The sequence below is a fragment of the Bemisia tabaci genome, chromosome 1 (assembly GCF_918797505.1).
Source record: "Bemisia tabaci chromosome 1, PGI_BMITA_v3".
Taxonomy (NCBI): Eukaryota; Metazoa; Arthropoda; class Insecta; order Hemiptera; family Aleyrodidae; genus Bemisia; species Bemisia tabaci.
In genome coordinates this window covers 40,689,354-40,704,506 of record NC_092793.1, presented here as the reverse complement: position 1 = coordinate 40,704,506, position 15,153 = coordinate 40,689,354, and the positions used below count along the sequence as shown (strand labels likewise).

The 15,153-nt window shown below is 37.8% G+C and overlaps 1 protein-coding gene across 6 annotated transcripts in view; it reads right to left on the bottom strand.

Annotated features, from left to right (window-relative positions):
- The window catches only part of gish (casein kinase I gish), a 204,636-nt gene that overhangs the window by 72,613 nt on the left and 116,870 nt on the right, over positions 1-15,153 (bottom strand). For 5 of the 6 annotated variants that reach the window (XM_019053432.2, XM_019053434.2, XM_072301012.1 and 2 more), the window contains exon 9: positions 10,852-10,944. In XM_019053432.2, coding sequence (XP_018908977.1) covers positions 10,852-10,944 — 93 coding nt within the window. Of the gene's footprint in view, positions 1-6,587; positions 7,642-10,851; positions 10,945-15,153 lie in introns of those variants that run through there. The other variant, XM_019053435.2, reaches the window with a different exon arrangement.

The window sequence follows — 15,153 nt, the reverse complement described above, 5'->3', positions numbered from 1 at the left end:
TGTGATAACGAGTTCAGTCTATCCAAGATGGCGGAACCTTGGTCGACGGGGAAACCACCGGTGATTCGGAGACGCAAGCGGGGCTCGACTCCAACTTCGCGTGGAGCCTTCTGATTGGTCGGCGCTGCTGGTGCTGGTGTTGGCACCGTTGACTTCTCGGTGAAGTACCGAATGTTTTCATTTTTTGATAATGTGTGCTTCTGATAACCTGTTGTTGATTCTAATTGAAATTTAAATCGAATTGAATGTTGTTGATTCTAATTGAAATTTAAATGAATTTTAAAATCTTTAAATCTTGAAATCTCTTAGGTAACATTCGATTATTAGAATTGACTTCTCTTGTATTTTAATTGAACTTGCTGACCATTCTCAATTGCAAACAAGTAATTTTTGAATTCAATTTTTCGAATAATTCTTGTTCTTTTTCGTTCTGAAATTGAATTAATTATTGGATCATTAATTATTAATTATTGAATTGTTAATTATGATCGAATTAATTAGTCATTGGTTATTGAAGTATTAATTATTGTCCTCTGTTAACAGCTATTAATTTTGCTTCGTCTGATGTTCGAGATTTATTCCTGATGTTCGATATTCACCTGATGTTCGAGATTTATTCCTGATGTTCGATATTCACCTAATGTTCGAGATTTATTCCTGATGTTCGATATTTTGATAACGACTCTCATCTCAATCCTGGTGTTTACCTAATTCCTGATAGCGACATGTTGATCTGTGACGTCGATCCCCAGGTATCCTGAGTTGTCAGCTTCCTGACTATTGTCTTGGTATCAGTCTCGTGAGTTTGGTATTTACCTTATTATCTTTTTTTTATAGTTGTGAGTGACATGTAGGTCTTTTGGTGCGAACTGATGCACCCGTGAACAACTCCTTTCAATTTTTTTTTTTTTTATGATATTTCGATCATTGCTTCAAAGCGTAACCATGTTTGTAATCAATCCTGTCTATCTCCTGAAGGAGATGTGCGTCTATGAATTGACTGTTCGGAATCGCTCCCCCTCCTAAGCTATTCTTTGGCCAGAGAAGGCAGTTTCAATTCTTGTTACACCCTGTGTAAAACACCTTTCTGCAATTTTCTCGGAACGGACTGATCCCCCCTCACTGTGATATTAATTGTAAGCATCCCCTCCCCTTTAGTTAGTAATTTAAAACCCTGATTATGACCTATCACAAAAATTTTGTACCCTACCGAGTATGGGCCAGTAGTGAGTATAAACAAACTTCGATTGAGACTTTTACAGAATACCTTTATTCTAGGCCTGAATGGGTATTCTGCGCCTTTTTCTCTTTTATTTCATCCTTTTGTATAATTTTTTTTAATTTGTCTTAAACTTTTTCATTTTTCTTACAACTGACAGGCACAGAACAAAAATGTGATTTAAGGCTATTGTGTATTGAGTTAAACTCAACCTTTTTGTCTTGAATCGTAAATGTAAAGTAGTAATGAAATGTATGTTTTCTCTCTCCCATTTGCAAAAATTTTCTGTTGGTAACCGAAAAGGACACTCTGAGTAAAGATTGTAAGAGTGGTACCGTAAGGCCCGAATTCTCCTTTTGAAAGTTTTTAATTGCAAGTTTAGTTGTTCGATAATAGGCTTGCTTCTAGATGTTAATTCTTGTTGCCTTTTTGGAGAGAGAGAGAGAGAGAGAAACCATTCCCGTTGCTGAATATATAAATTGTAATTATTGGATTGTAAGAGTAATTGCTTAATTTTTCTAATTTTTTCCTCTTTCAAAAATGATCCTATTTTTCCAAAAATGTAGTTCCGTTTTCCCAAATTGAGTACTTGCTTAATTTTAAGAAATTTTTTTTTAAAATCGATACCATTTTTCCAAAATTTCAAAATTATTCCCGAATTTCCAAATTTTTCCAAAATTTTTTTATTAATGATAACCAAGTTTCCTATGCTCTGCCTAATTAAACAAAAATATTTTCTGTTAGTAACCAAAAAGGACACTCTGAGTAAAGATTGTAGGAGTGGTACCGTAAGGTTAGAATTGTTTATTTTGAATTTTTTTTTTTGGCAAGTTTAGTAGTTCAATAATAAACTTGCTTCTGTATAAATTTTCTACCAAGCCAGAGCTAAGGAAAAACCTAATAACTATAGCTGTAATTTTGTAATGACTGTAGTTCAATGATATGTGTATCTATCTTAAATGGAAAATTTGAAGTAATTAGTAACAATTCTTGTGTTGGAATTATGGAATTATCTAAGTTGCCCTTTCAGTTGATTCTCTGATGAATGTTCTTGCCTACACTAAGTTATCTGAAGAGAACTTGATTTTCCTTTTTGCCTCTAATAATGTTGAGATACAGTTGTGCTAATTTCTCCTAACATGTAGCCTCTCCCCTTGAGTTTCTCTTGGGCATGCTACCTCTGTTACTTTAACAAACTGTTTTCTTTGCTAGTCTGCACTTGTTTTCGGTGTTCGGTTGACTTTCACTGAACATGTTGCCTCTCCCCTCGAGTTGATCTTGGGCATGCAACCTCTGTTCACATAGTGAACTTCACCATTTTTTATTCTTACAGGGATTCACTTGTCCTCCGGCCTGGTACCCCCGGTGTTGACACCTGATTTGTGATCTCCTCGTAATGGAAAAAGCCTCTCCCCGACGCTTCAGCTCGGGCAAGCTTTAAACACCATCTTTGCATTTTGCATTTTCCTTAGTGCTGACCTTCTTTTGCTGTCATTGAATCGTAATCCTTTTCCACCCAGATAACGAAGTGTATGCAAAACCTACATCTTATTTTCGTCCTTCGTCATATTTTCGCCCAGTATTAAGAGATTTAAACTCTCTGGTATTTCTTGTGATTGTATGCGTCATTCTTTTTTTTGTTCTCGTAGTGTAGCGTTAAAGATGGAACTTTAACTATTTGTAAAATTTGTAAAATTTCGTAATTTTGTAAAATTTCGTGTATAAATTCGTCGTGTAAAATTTTGTAAACGCAGACTTTTGTGGATGTACTTTAATTTTTGAATACACTTGTAATACTTCGTAGAAGTTTGATAGATCCTCAATTCATTCTTTGTCAACATCATTATCATATACTAGGGGGCTACGCCCCCTGGCCGCTACGCGGCCCAACCCCCTGAAGGCGCTCCGCGCCATCAATGGGCCGCTTCGCGGCCCTATTTTTACCCTCCTATCAGTGTTAGTTTTATTTTTCCCCTAAACAATTACGATATGAGGTATACTTTAATTTTAAACTTTACTTAAAATTACTTTAAAATTAAAAGGACGCGTTTCGGAATGACTGCTTGATGAAATATTGCAGTAAAACAATGAACAATGATAGTCTGATAATAATTAAGAATTCATGAGACGGGGATCGAACCTACACCGAGTTCAAAGTGGACGCATTCGACGTCTTAGACGACTCGGTCACCGCTCAACATGAGGGTTTCAGTGCGAATCTTGTGTAGATAAGTGTAGAGCTGATGCGCAGGCTACCCATCTACTGCGCAACCTCCTCGACCACTGCGCATCCTCCCGCGCATAGCGGTAGCAGTACCGGAGCATTCTATAAACTCACTCACTTTTATAACGTGATTTTAAAAAAACCTGGGTCCTTTTTCCAAAATCTGATTATAGCGGGCTCATCTAGGGCCTATTACCTGTCGATTTACGCAAAAATCATGGAAATCGGCCCGGTAGAACGCTCAAACGAACTATGACAAAAAGTATAAATTTACATTGTTTAAATGGGAGAATTCGCAACTTTACCACGTAATATAAAAAAACCTGGGCCATATTTTGAAAATCTGAAAAGAGTTGGCTTATCTTGAGACAATTGCCCGTCGATAACCGCAAAAATCATGAAAATCGGCCTGGTAGAACGCTGGAACTAAGCGTTACCAGTTTCGCAAAATGAGGAGGTCTTGGAGCTTATAGTATAGATAATGGTCAACATCATTACTGTATTGACTTCATAACAAATTAGGAACAGATTGCCAGATTTGTAATACTTAGTTGAAATTTGATCAACCTTAATTCCTTTTTTCGCCAATATCATCACGGATTCCTTACTTATGAATCTTATTACCTATGAGTCATTACTTATTTGTACTGATTGTGAATTCCTATGTTGTAAAATCGTCAATTGTCAATTGTAAAATTGTCGTAGAAACTTGATTTGATTTGTGATTTGAAATTGAATGTAATCTTGAATTTGAAAATTGTCAGTAATTTCTTGAGATTGTCTACTTCTGATATTGTGCCCTTCCGGCGAAACTGTTCGCTTTTTTTTTGGACCCTTGGTCCCTTTTAGGAGGGGGAGGATTGTGACGGTCTGCAGCGGTCATTCATATTCTCGCGGGGATATGCTTGGCCGTTGCATAACACTCCCCTCCCCTGGACCTTGGTTCTCGACCAGGGACCGCGGCTACCCGCCATCTTGAGCCTCAGTCTTCGCTTGCCTCCCCGCGTTATTGGCCGTCGATCAAGGTTCCTTCCCTCCGTTTCCCGTCTTTTGCCTCGTGTCGAGTTTTCTTTATTTTTTGTGTATTTCGGACTGTGCCTTTTCACTGTTGTGTTGATCAATAAATCGTTGTTTCTATCCCGTACTCGCTCGTTTCGTCTCTTTTTGTTGCGTGTCCTCACCGACTGACCCTCTGAGGTGAGGCTTGCCCAGCGCACCTTATATCAGCCCAGTCATACGTCTTCCCGTTTCACTGTCAGCGGTACGTTTATTGTGCGACTTTACTCAAGTTGATTATGGTTTTTTTAAATGAGTTAGCAGTTTGAATTTATGCATCGAAAAACGTTAATTTCTTTGTTAGGAGTTTCTTCCAGTAACTTTTGTTGTAAAAATCGTGTTCTACGTGAAAAAGGGACTAATACACCTGCGAGCTAGACGCTTGTCTTGAGCAGCGAGTAGGCCTTCGGCAATGTTTGGCAATCTTTGTGGCCAATCAGGTTGCAACCCGCCGCCCGCAACTCGCTCAAAGTAAATTGGATCCTGCTTTTCAGGTCAAGATGCGAGTGTAGCACTTAGATGTATCTGGCCCTTTCGATAAGACGACAAATATCATATTGCTTGGATTTGCACCTTGCCTAAAGGTCCATTCAGAAGCATGAACGTGTAGAAGAATAATGTAAATGATATATGAATGATGAGAACTGAGGAACATTAGGAAATAAGAGCACTAATGATAATTGTACAAAGACAGCGAGAGAGACTACAAGTAGAAATGAATCTCTTGGGGAGTAATTGAAACATAAGGCATTTAGAAAAAGCTTTGTCTTGTTGATGCTCAATAGAGAAATAAGGGCCAGAAATCATTAAATGGTCAAATACTACTGATAGACTTCTTCTCATCGTATCTTCTTCAGAACCAACAAACCAATCGCCATTATCATCCTCTCCCTGTCAAAATTACATATTTGAAAGAAAACCAACATAAAATTAAATCTTCTCACTTGAATTCAGATAGTAGGTGCTCATAATCGTTGTATCAAGGAATGGTGCATAATCCTACGTTGCAGAGCCTTCTATCCTCTAGACTGAAGGACCTTTGACATCAATTTAATGTAAGCTGACTATCTGGAAGGATATTTCTTCATAACCTTGTTTCTTTTGGTGGCACAGTGTACTCGATTTGAATAATTTTTTGAATTCAGATATATTTAATTAAAATCTCTTGTAAGATACTTCAAAGCTCTCCACAGTACATTTTATAAACACTTTTAATGCGGTCGACGTACCACCCGCGATTTTTTTGTGGAAATTTCAACTGGAAGGCCTACTGATTGAGGAACAACAAACCGCGATATCTGTAGTTAGGCCGTTTTTGAGAAAATGCGATTTTTCGCTTTTTTGGCCGGAATTCCAGGTCAAGGCGTGGTAACCTTTTGGTATGTTGTTCAAGAAGACCTACTGACGACGTTTACATAGGAAAAGTCTGTTAAGCAATTTGTTACGGGTTAACCCTCTTTTTTTCGGATTTCTCCTTGACTAACACCCAAAAAACCCGAAAGTCGTAGATTTCAGGATATGAATTTTGGGCAATATGCACGAATAGCTATCTACTGATACTTGATCGACTGAAAATGTATAGAATATGCATTTACAAGCCACGAAAACAGCCTAACTTGACTTTTTCAGCTCCTTGACCTGGAATTTTCTCAAAAACGGCCAAACTACAGATATCGCGGTTTGTTGTTCCTCAATCAGAAGGCTGTCTAGTTGAAATTTCCACAAAAAAATCGCGGGTGTATCTACCCGATAAAACGCATTAAAACCATACATAGAAAAAAAAAAAAAAAAATCGTGGGTGGTACGTTGACCGCAATAAAAGTGTTTATAAAACGTACTGTGACTCGTGTCATGCTTAAATGAAACTATTCTTTAATAATGTATACACTGTCTACACCGATTTAGTTTCACAGTGGAGATACTATTTTATTTCAATAATTGTAAGTGATTATTCGGCGGTACGGTACCGCCACAGAATATATTATGCGGTAGTACCGTACCGCCGTAGAATATGTTATTCGGCGGTGCCAGGCTTCTTAAAGGTTATACTAAAACTTTTTAGAGAATATTAAAAGTGACTTTTAAATCTGCTAGGATTTTGAAAAGTTTATTGGAAAAACGTTACATATGAATTTAAGTGGCAACATTAGTTTTACTTACACCTAAAACAAAAATTGTATGCAATATTTTCACTGATTACTGATACTGGACGAACTGTTTATTCTGGCAATATAGACGATTAGGAAACCCCGTAATCGCAAAGTCGCGGGACCCGTATCCAACCATACTGGTTGCCGTGGTTAGCCGAGGGAAATCGTGATTAACCGTGGGGAATTTAACGCTTCCTATGATGAACTGTAATGGTGAATTCTTTATATGAAGTTAGGAGAACTGTCATGTTGACATTTAACAATTTTCGTGTTGATGTGTTGCTACAATAGATATTTTGATTTATAGGTATTTGTTTTGTGAAAAAGTAGGGCTGTGCGAACAGTGAATTTTTCAAACGAAGCGAATAGCGAATGATTAAAGTCAATTAACCACAACTGTGAACAGTAATACCGAATAATTAAGATAACTTTTTAAAGTGTGAAAATTCGCAAATATGACAAAAGTCGACAAATAAGTGTGATTAATTTTTTTGAAATTTTTCCATTTGCTCATACCCTTGCACTGAAAACAATGAAATGCTATGATAGTAGCCTAGGCTGTTAAGAATGTGTTTGAAGATCCCTGCAATTTTAAGCAACCCACGAAACTCTCAGGCTCCAATTTTTGTGCATATAATTGATTGATTTTGAGATATTTTAATTCCAGTTTGGTCTGCTGGGAATGATAACACCGCACAACAAATTTCGAATTTGGTTTGTCCTTCAAACGAAACCAATTTTTTCGATTCCTGGGTGATATAGAAGTGTGTAGAACTGTGTATGCACTGGAGTGGTCACGCATAAAGAAGAGACACGAACAAACACTGAAGAGAGGGGCAGGACTGGATTAAGTTATTGTCGTCTCTAATTTACTTCCAAACGGCTAATGTGAAGAACCATAAGACACATCTTGGTGGTGGATCACTTGGTATGGATAAGAGGAACCTTGAACTACATGAAATCATATCGGTAAAGTTGGAGGGGTCAACAGGCTGTAATACCAAAAACAAGGTGAACTTCAAACTCTAGCATGAATTCAAAAACCACATGCTTTAGATAAGGAAACTACAAAACACTTGATTTGAGGTGCAAATGAAAAGAGAATGATCAAAGAAAAGAATATCAGGGTTTGAACTTGTGAGAACTTTCTGTTTCAGAATGCACATCACAATGAGCCAATAGGCTATAAATTCAGGTTGTAAAATACGATGAAAATGACTGTCAAATGCTTTGTAGAAGTCGAAAAATGTTTAAAATTAAAGAAAATTAAAAGATTTTGAGTTGCTTGGATCCTTCCTGGTATCAATCTTCGTTTGTTTACGAGCGCCCGTCGTTTCCGATGGCCCATGCTCAGCCACGGTCGCCCGGTGAATAATATTCGCGAACTTCAACGCCTTTTTTCATCACGAAGGAGTTAGTTTCGGACAAAACTGAATGTTGCAGAGAATTTTTTGTAAAATTTTACTCATAAATCACAATATAGTGTCACAAATGGAAACGTTAGCTAAATATAAACAAACCGGCCAGCAGCCATGTTGTTCAGACTAACTCAACTCGAAAGAAACCAAGGGTTACCCATCCAACTTGTGCCGTCAGCTCTCTGCGTTTGCGCCAACAGCCCGGATTCAAAAAGTGTTTTAGAGGGTTACGGTTTTAAAATCGTTATTTCTCCCTTTAGCAATTTTTTATCGAGCTCATCGTTTTTCTCATAAAATTTTACCTTATTGTTAGATGCAGTAGCTTTTAAGCGAATCCCTCACCAGCCAAACTGGCCCATTGGTTTAGTTCGAAGGACAAAACCCATGTTGAGCGGTGTCACTGATCAATCGTGATGTTGAAAAGTTTACAGTGACTATACCTACACTAAAAACTCACATTCAATGGTTGTGCGCATCGCAATAACAGTCGCGACTTTTTACATGTATAATAAGTCACTTGGTTCACACTTCTTACTTTGTCACTTTTTGTTTTTTTCATTTCCATTCCTACTCTCAAGCTCCGACTCACAGTGATATGAAAGTTCATTTTACACTGTGTAATACACACCCACAGACACACCTTCACCAACACACACCCTCATACACACCCACTCAAACACACCCCTCCCCCAACACAAACCCTCTCTCACCTACTCACACAGAGCGTGCAACCATTTCACTTTGATTGGTAAAACCATTCGAAAGATGTATTTCGGAGCATCACTTTTGACACGCAAACCCATACTCACCTGAAAACAAACCTTCATTAGACCCCCAGGCTGACAAGAAGTTGTCCTACTTCATGACCGTCTGGAGTGACCCTCTGTCTACCCACAAAATTGTGCAGTCCGATCATGGTGTAAAAACTGTCTTGTTCCATTCAGTCCTTATTTTTTTTTTTTAGTGAAAAGGGTGTCTGGTAATTTTCAAAAGGCCAATTCCCTGACTTTTCCCTGATTTCCCTGACAAAATAAGAAAAATTTCCTGACATTTCCCTGACAAAGAGTAAAAATTCTCTGATGCTCGACAATTTTGTAAAAAAAACTTCATGTTTCAACTCGGTAAAATTGGTATAATTCTTGAGGCATTTGTGAGATTCAGAAAATTTTTCCAGTTACAAGAAATAGCAGAAAAAAGAGCAAGATCCTAGAAATATGCATATAATAGTATATTAGACATCCCTTGACAATATCTGGCGTCCAGTTTGAATTTGACAACAGTGAGCATGTAAAAAACTATCTTCAGTAAGAGGACTCTCAAAGTGCCTTGATCTTCAATGATAGCATATAACATTGCAAAATTGAGAAGAATCGAGTTGTTTTTGTAGGTAAAATATGATCAATGTTCCATTTAATTTGCTGTACTTTCTTTGCTGAACTTGGAGGTTAATTCGAAGAAAACTGCGGGAACGAACCGGGCGCAGCGACTTCCGCCAGAGCGTGCTAGCGATCAGACTGAAGGGAATCAAGTGGCGCTGCGCGACTATGCAATCACACACAATGCATTTAGTAAATACACGTAATATATTAGTCGTATTTTGTTCACCACAACAATTGTTTCCTGTTGTTCCGGACATTCCGATTGTTTCGAAACAATGTCGCAAAACGTTGCCAAATTGTGCAAAATAAATAAACGAATAAAAATAGGCCACGCCCCTTAACATAAGTAACATTCGAACAAAATACGACTGTAACGAGATGTTCGGAGTTGTTTCATTGAACAAAATACGACTATTGACAAAACTTGCACAGAACTTCTTGGGAGATTGCGGTTATGCTTGACGAAAAATTGCGATCTCGTCCCTTTCTGAAAAAATTCCTCGAATTCAACTTTTCGCAAATTCCCTAACATTTTCTCTGACACAAAAAAAAATTCCCTGACACTCCCACTTTTGGCGAATTCCCTGACGTTATTCCCTGTTTACCCTGACTAAAAAAAATCCCTGACGTTTCCCAGTTGCTAGACACCCTGTTGAAAATACTTAAAGGACCCCGCACACCTCTTATGGGCAGCTGCACCATGAAGAATTGCCTTCTGACTTACGTCATTCGATTCTCCTCAAGATGCTGATCAAAAGTTATAATTGCGCCAACTTTCTGCGATGCACCGTTTTCGCAAAAAACCTATGAGAAGATTCAATTATTCGGTGATAAAAAGCCAGAAAGATTCCTCATTTCAGTGCTTGATTGACAAGCGGCTGTGTGTCAACAAGGAAATCATGGGGACTCCCGCACCGAGCGGCAGTCTTATCTCGGATTCCGCACACCGTTTTGCTCAACCACCATCCAAATCAGATTCTTGAGGAGCATAAGAACAGGAGAGTCTGAACGTCTACCGGGCAAGTGCGGGAGAGAGATAGCCCCTGAGTTGGCAGGTACAGATAAGAAGACGGACTCGCGCTATGTTTTTTCCTTATTCACATCGGGCCTGTTCTCAAATGCTTTGTTCATTCTTTTTTATTCATAGTTGCCGAATAATTGAATCTTCTCATAGGTTTTTTGCGAAAACGGTGCATCGCATAAAATTGGCACAATTATAACTTTTTATCAGCATCTTGAGGAGAATCGAATGACATAAGTCAGAAGGCAATTCTTCATGGTGCAGCTTCCCATAAGAGGTGTGCGGGGTCCTTTCTTCATTTATTTTTTTTTTTCCAGCTAATTCTTTAGTGCAAATTATGTAAAAGGTTGGAAGTTTCAGAGAGTAAGATAAAATATTACTTACTTGCGGAGTACTACTTTTTTCTTTGCTTTTTTCAGGAGAAATACTACAATTAACAACCTCATTGCTTGTTTGCAAAGATCCAACAGGAGTGGACTGAAAAGAAAAAGAAAGATCGATTGAGAAAGTTTGAATCAAGTACAAAAAACGGTAAAGTGTTCAGAGCATTGCACTAGATGGAAAAAATTCCAAAGGACGTGGGACACATTTGCGATTAGCTTTTGGAGGAGATAGGAGAAGAAGACAGCAGATTAATTCCACTGTTTTTAGTAAAGAAGAATTTTAATACTAGAAAGATAAATGTGTTCATGCGATACAGAGCGCATGAACATCATTATGCACATGAATTTATAAATCTGGACTTGGGACGAATGATTCCCTTACTCGAGAGCTCTGCACTGTTGGGAAATGTACTAAGATAGCATGGAAAACATAATCAAGTTTATATGAAAGAGCCTTCCAAAATTTCGCCCCTTTTTTGGTATTCGATTCGACCATCCAACCAAGGTTTAAATGGAAGCTTATATTGACAGAAAACTCGGGAAAAAATTTCAAGATGAGTATAGGAACCGTTTTCGAACGACGGGGGGGGGGGGGGGGCGGTGCAAAGGGGTCAAAATTCGGCCTCAATGTATGCTATTTTCTTGTTGAATTGATATGACTACGGGGTTCTTATCGTTGTTTGCACATGTCAAGCACATCGACTCTTGCGTATTTTTTCAGTAAAATCGATTTATAATGTTGCTGTATCGATACTTTGATCAGTTAAATAGATTTTTAACGATTTTTTAACGAAAATCAATGATTTTTCGGGATTGAAATTGTTTATTTTCGATTCATGGATATGCACCTAACATGACTGTAGCACACCGAACCCTACGTATTTTGACACGTAAAATTGATTTCTAACATTGACGAGTCGATTTGTTGATCGGTTGTATCGAATTTCTGCGATTATTTGCGGAAAATCAATGACTTTTCTGGATTACAATCAGTTTTTCTCCATCCGAGGTTGGAGAAATGTACCCAACATGATTAGAGCACATCGATTCTTATGTACTTTTACCAGCAGAATGGATCTTTAACGATGACGAGTCAATATATCGATTCGATATACATAATTCTTGCGATTTTTTATGGAAAATCGATGGGTTTTTTTTTAATTGAAATTGGAGAAATCTACCAGACATGACTGTAGCACATCCATTCAGTCGTGCTTAGGTATTCTCGTAAAATCAATTTTTGAGGTTGACTAGTCGATATATCGATCGGTCATATTGATTTATTGGGATGTTTATGGAAAATCGATGATTTTGATCGGGAATGAAATCGGTTACTCTCAATCCGAGGGTGGAGATGTGTGGCTAGCATAACTGAAACACACTGATTTCCACGTATTTTTATACGTACAATCATTTTCGAGATAGTCAGGTCAGTTGAGCGATCCGACAAACCGATTTTTTATGGAAAACCGATGATTTATTGAAATTGAGATCATTTATATTTTAATCAATGCGGGAACAAAGGGATGCACCCGACACGACTAGATTTATTCTTACTTTGGCAGAACTAAATCCATTGACACCAGTGTGAATCAGAAGATGAATGACTACACTAAGAATAATTTAAGATGAGACAAACACATACTTTTTTACGGAGCAGTATGAGAATTTCGCAGACTAGCATATTTTAAGGAAGATTAAACTGTCGCTTGAGTCGGTCAAATATGACCGATCGATATATCGACTCGTCGATGTTACAGATCGATTCTACGTGTAAGAATACGTAAGAATCGACTTGTTCCAATCATGTCAGCTGCATTTCTCCACCCTCGGATTGAGAGTAACCGATTTCATTCCCGATCAAAATCATCGATTTTCCATAAACATCCCAATAAATCAATATGACCGATCGATATATCGACTAGTCAACCTCAAAAATTGATTTTACGAGAATACCTAAGCACGACTGAATGGATGTGCTACAGTCATGTCTGGTAGATTTCTCCAATTTTAATCCAAAAAAAACCCATCGATTTTCCATAAAAAATCGCAAGAATTATGTATATCGAATCGATATATTGACTCGTCATCGTTAAAGATCCATTCTGCTGGTAAAAGTACATAAGAATCGATGTGCTCTAATCATGTTGGGTACATTTCTCCAACCTCGAATGGAGAAAAACTGATTGTAATCCAGAAAAGTCATTGATTTTCCGCAAATAATCGCAGAAATTCAATACAACCAATCAACAAATCGACTCGTCAATGTTAGAAATCAATTTTACGTGTCAAAATACGTAGGGTTCGGTGTGCTACAGTCATGTTAGGTGCATATATTCATCCATGAATCAAAAATAAACGATTTCAATCCCGAAAAATCATTGATTTTCGTTAAAAAATTGTTAAAAATCAATTTAACTGATCAAAGTATCGATACAGCAACATTATAAATCGATTTCACTGAAAAAATACGTAAGAGTTGATGTGCTTGACATGTGCAAACAACAATAAGAACCCCGTAGTCATATCAATTCAACAAGAAAACAGCATATATTAAGGCCGAATTTTGACCCCTTTGCCCCCCCCCACCCCCCCGTCGTTCGAAAACGGCTCCTATACTCATCTTGAAATTTTTTCCCAAGTTTTCTGTTATTATAAGCTTCCATTTAAACCTTGGCCCGATGGTCGAATCGAATACCTAAAGAGGGGCGAAAATCAGCCCTTATTTTGGGAGGCTCTTTATTAAAAGACATTACCTATTACAGAGCTTATTTATTAGGATCATACCGTTACTGACACTTATAGCAGGTAATTTTAAAATTGTTTCCCGTAAACTGGATTCTTTATCAAACATTCAGACGGTTCATCTCAGGGTCTGGGTAAAGTTAAACTGGTATTTGATATAATTCATTAATTTGGTCTAATATCAAGGTAAACTCCTGAGTTTTAAACCAAAATTCAAATAATACGAATTCCATTCACCAAAAAAGGGAAAAATTCGTGGTCAGACATGAGGGGAAATCGCAGTGAGTGCAGTGGAGTGGGATACTACCCAGAGGATTTATGTTGATTTCCACGGTGACAGGGCAGATCACTCAGGCATTTGAGGTTCCCGTAGTTCATCCTAAGAGAACAACAGATTCATCACGATTCTTTTTACTTTCCTCCATGGGAGCAGACCAACGCTTTGACGCACACAACAAATTTCCTATGTACAGTACACACGCATCCTTCTGATTTAATTAATCATTGCGTTCTTCTTTTTAGCATAATGAAGTTCAATTTTGCTGTTGGAATGCTCTACAACCCTTTCCTACAAATCCTTCCTGTCTTACCACTTCTTCTACAGTCACTTTTCTATACCCGTTTTCATTATGAATCACTGTTAAACATTTTCGTGAACTCGTTTCTTGTGTTGTTTTTGATTTGATGAAGCTGTTGGAGGTTCGCAAGGACTAAAAGTCACCCGTGAAGCGGATGACTGAGGATGCATGGGGAAACTCCCTGCTTCAGCTGTGACGGCACGTGCAGCGCGTCCCATTGGTAGGAACTATACCAACATTGGTAAATGTTTATATCTAAATTATATATTTACTAATATTATGTTGTTAATAATTATATAAAATATTTCTATACATTTTTATACAGGGTAATCCAAAAGTCACCTACCACTCCTGTAACTTTTTTCCCAATTGAGATAGAAGCTTGAAACTGTGGCAATGTTCCTCGGTCTAAAATAGCAACTGTTTAAGCATGATGGAGATTGGCTAGAGCTCTGATTTTGGAAGGATTATTTCACTTCTAGTAGTCATTTACGGTGTGCTAGTTAATTTTTAGATCAACATATTTTTTGTGCCCCCCACATGCCCTTAAAAATGCAAAAAACGCTATTGCGGCCGAAAGCGCCTTGTATATTTCAACGATTTTATCGATTTTTTGGATGACTTGGTAACCATGCATAAAGTCAATTTTCGGTTTTTAGGAACCATTCACTTGAATGATTGGGGAAAAATATTAGTTTTTCGGATGCGGGCGGTTTTTCCCCCATCTGCAAGCTCACAGTAAGGCCGAATAGCTCGATTTGGTCGAAATCACATCGATTTCCGCCATTCTTTTGCACGTCTTGGCAAGCATATTAAAAAATTGGGCTTCCAATTTTCGTAGACTCTGTTTACAGCAAAATAAGAGGATATAATAATTATTTTGCTGGGGAATGTTTTTCTGCCTCCGCAGGGCCCTCATCAAGCCAGAAAAACTTGATTTTTAGCGACTTCTCAACGATTTTTGACAATGTTTTTCAGAG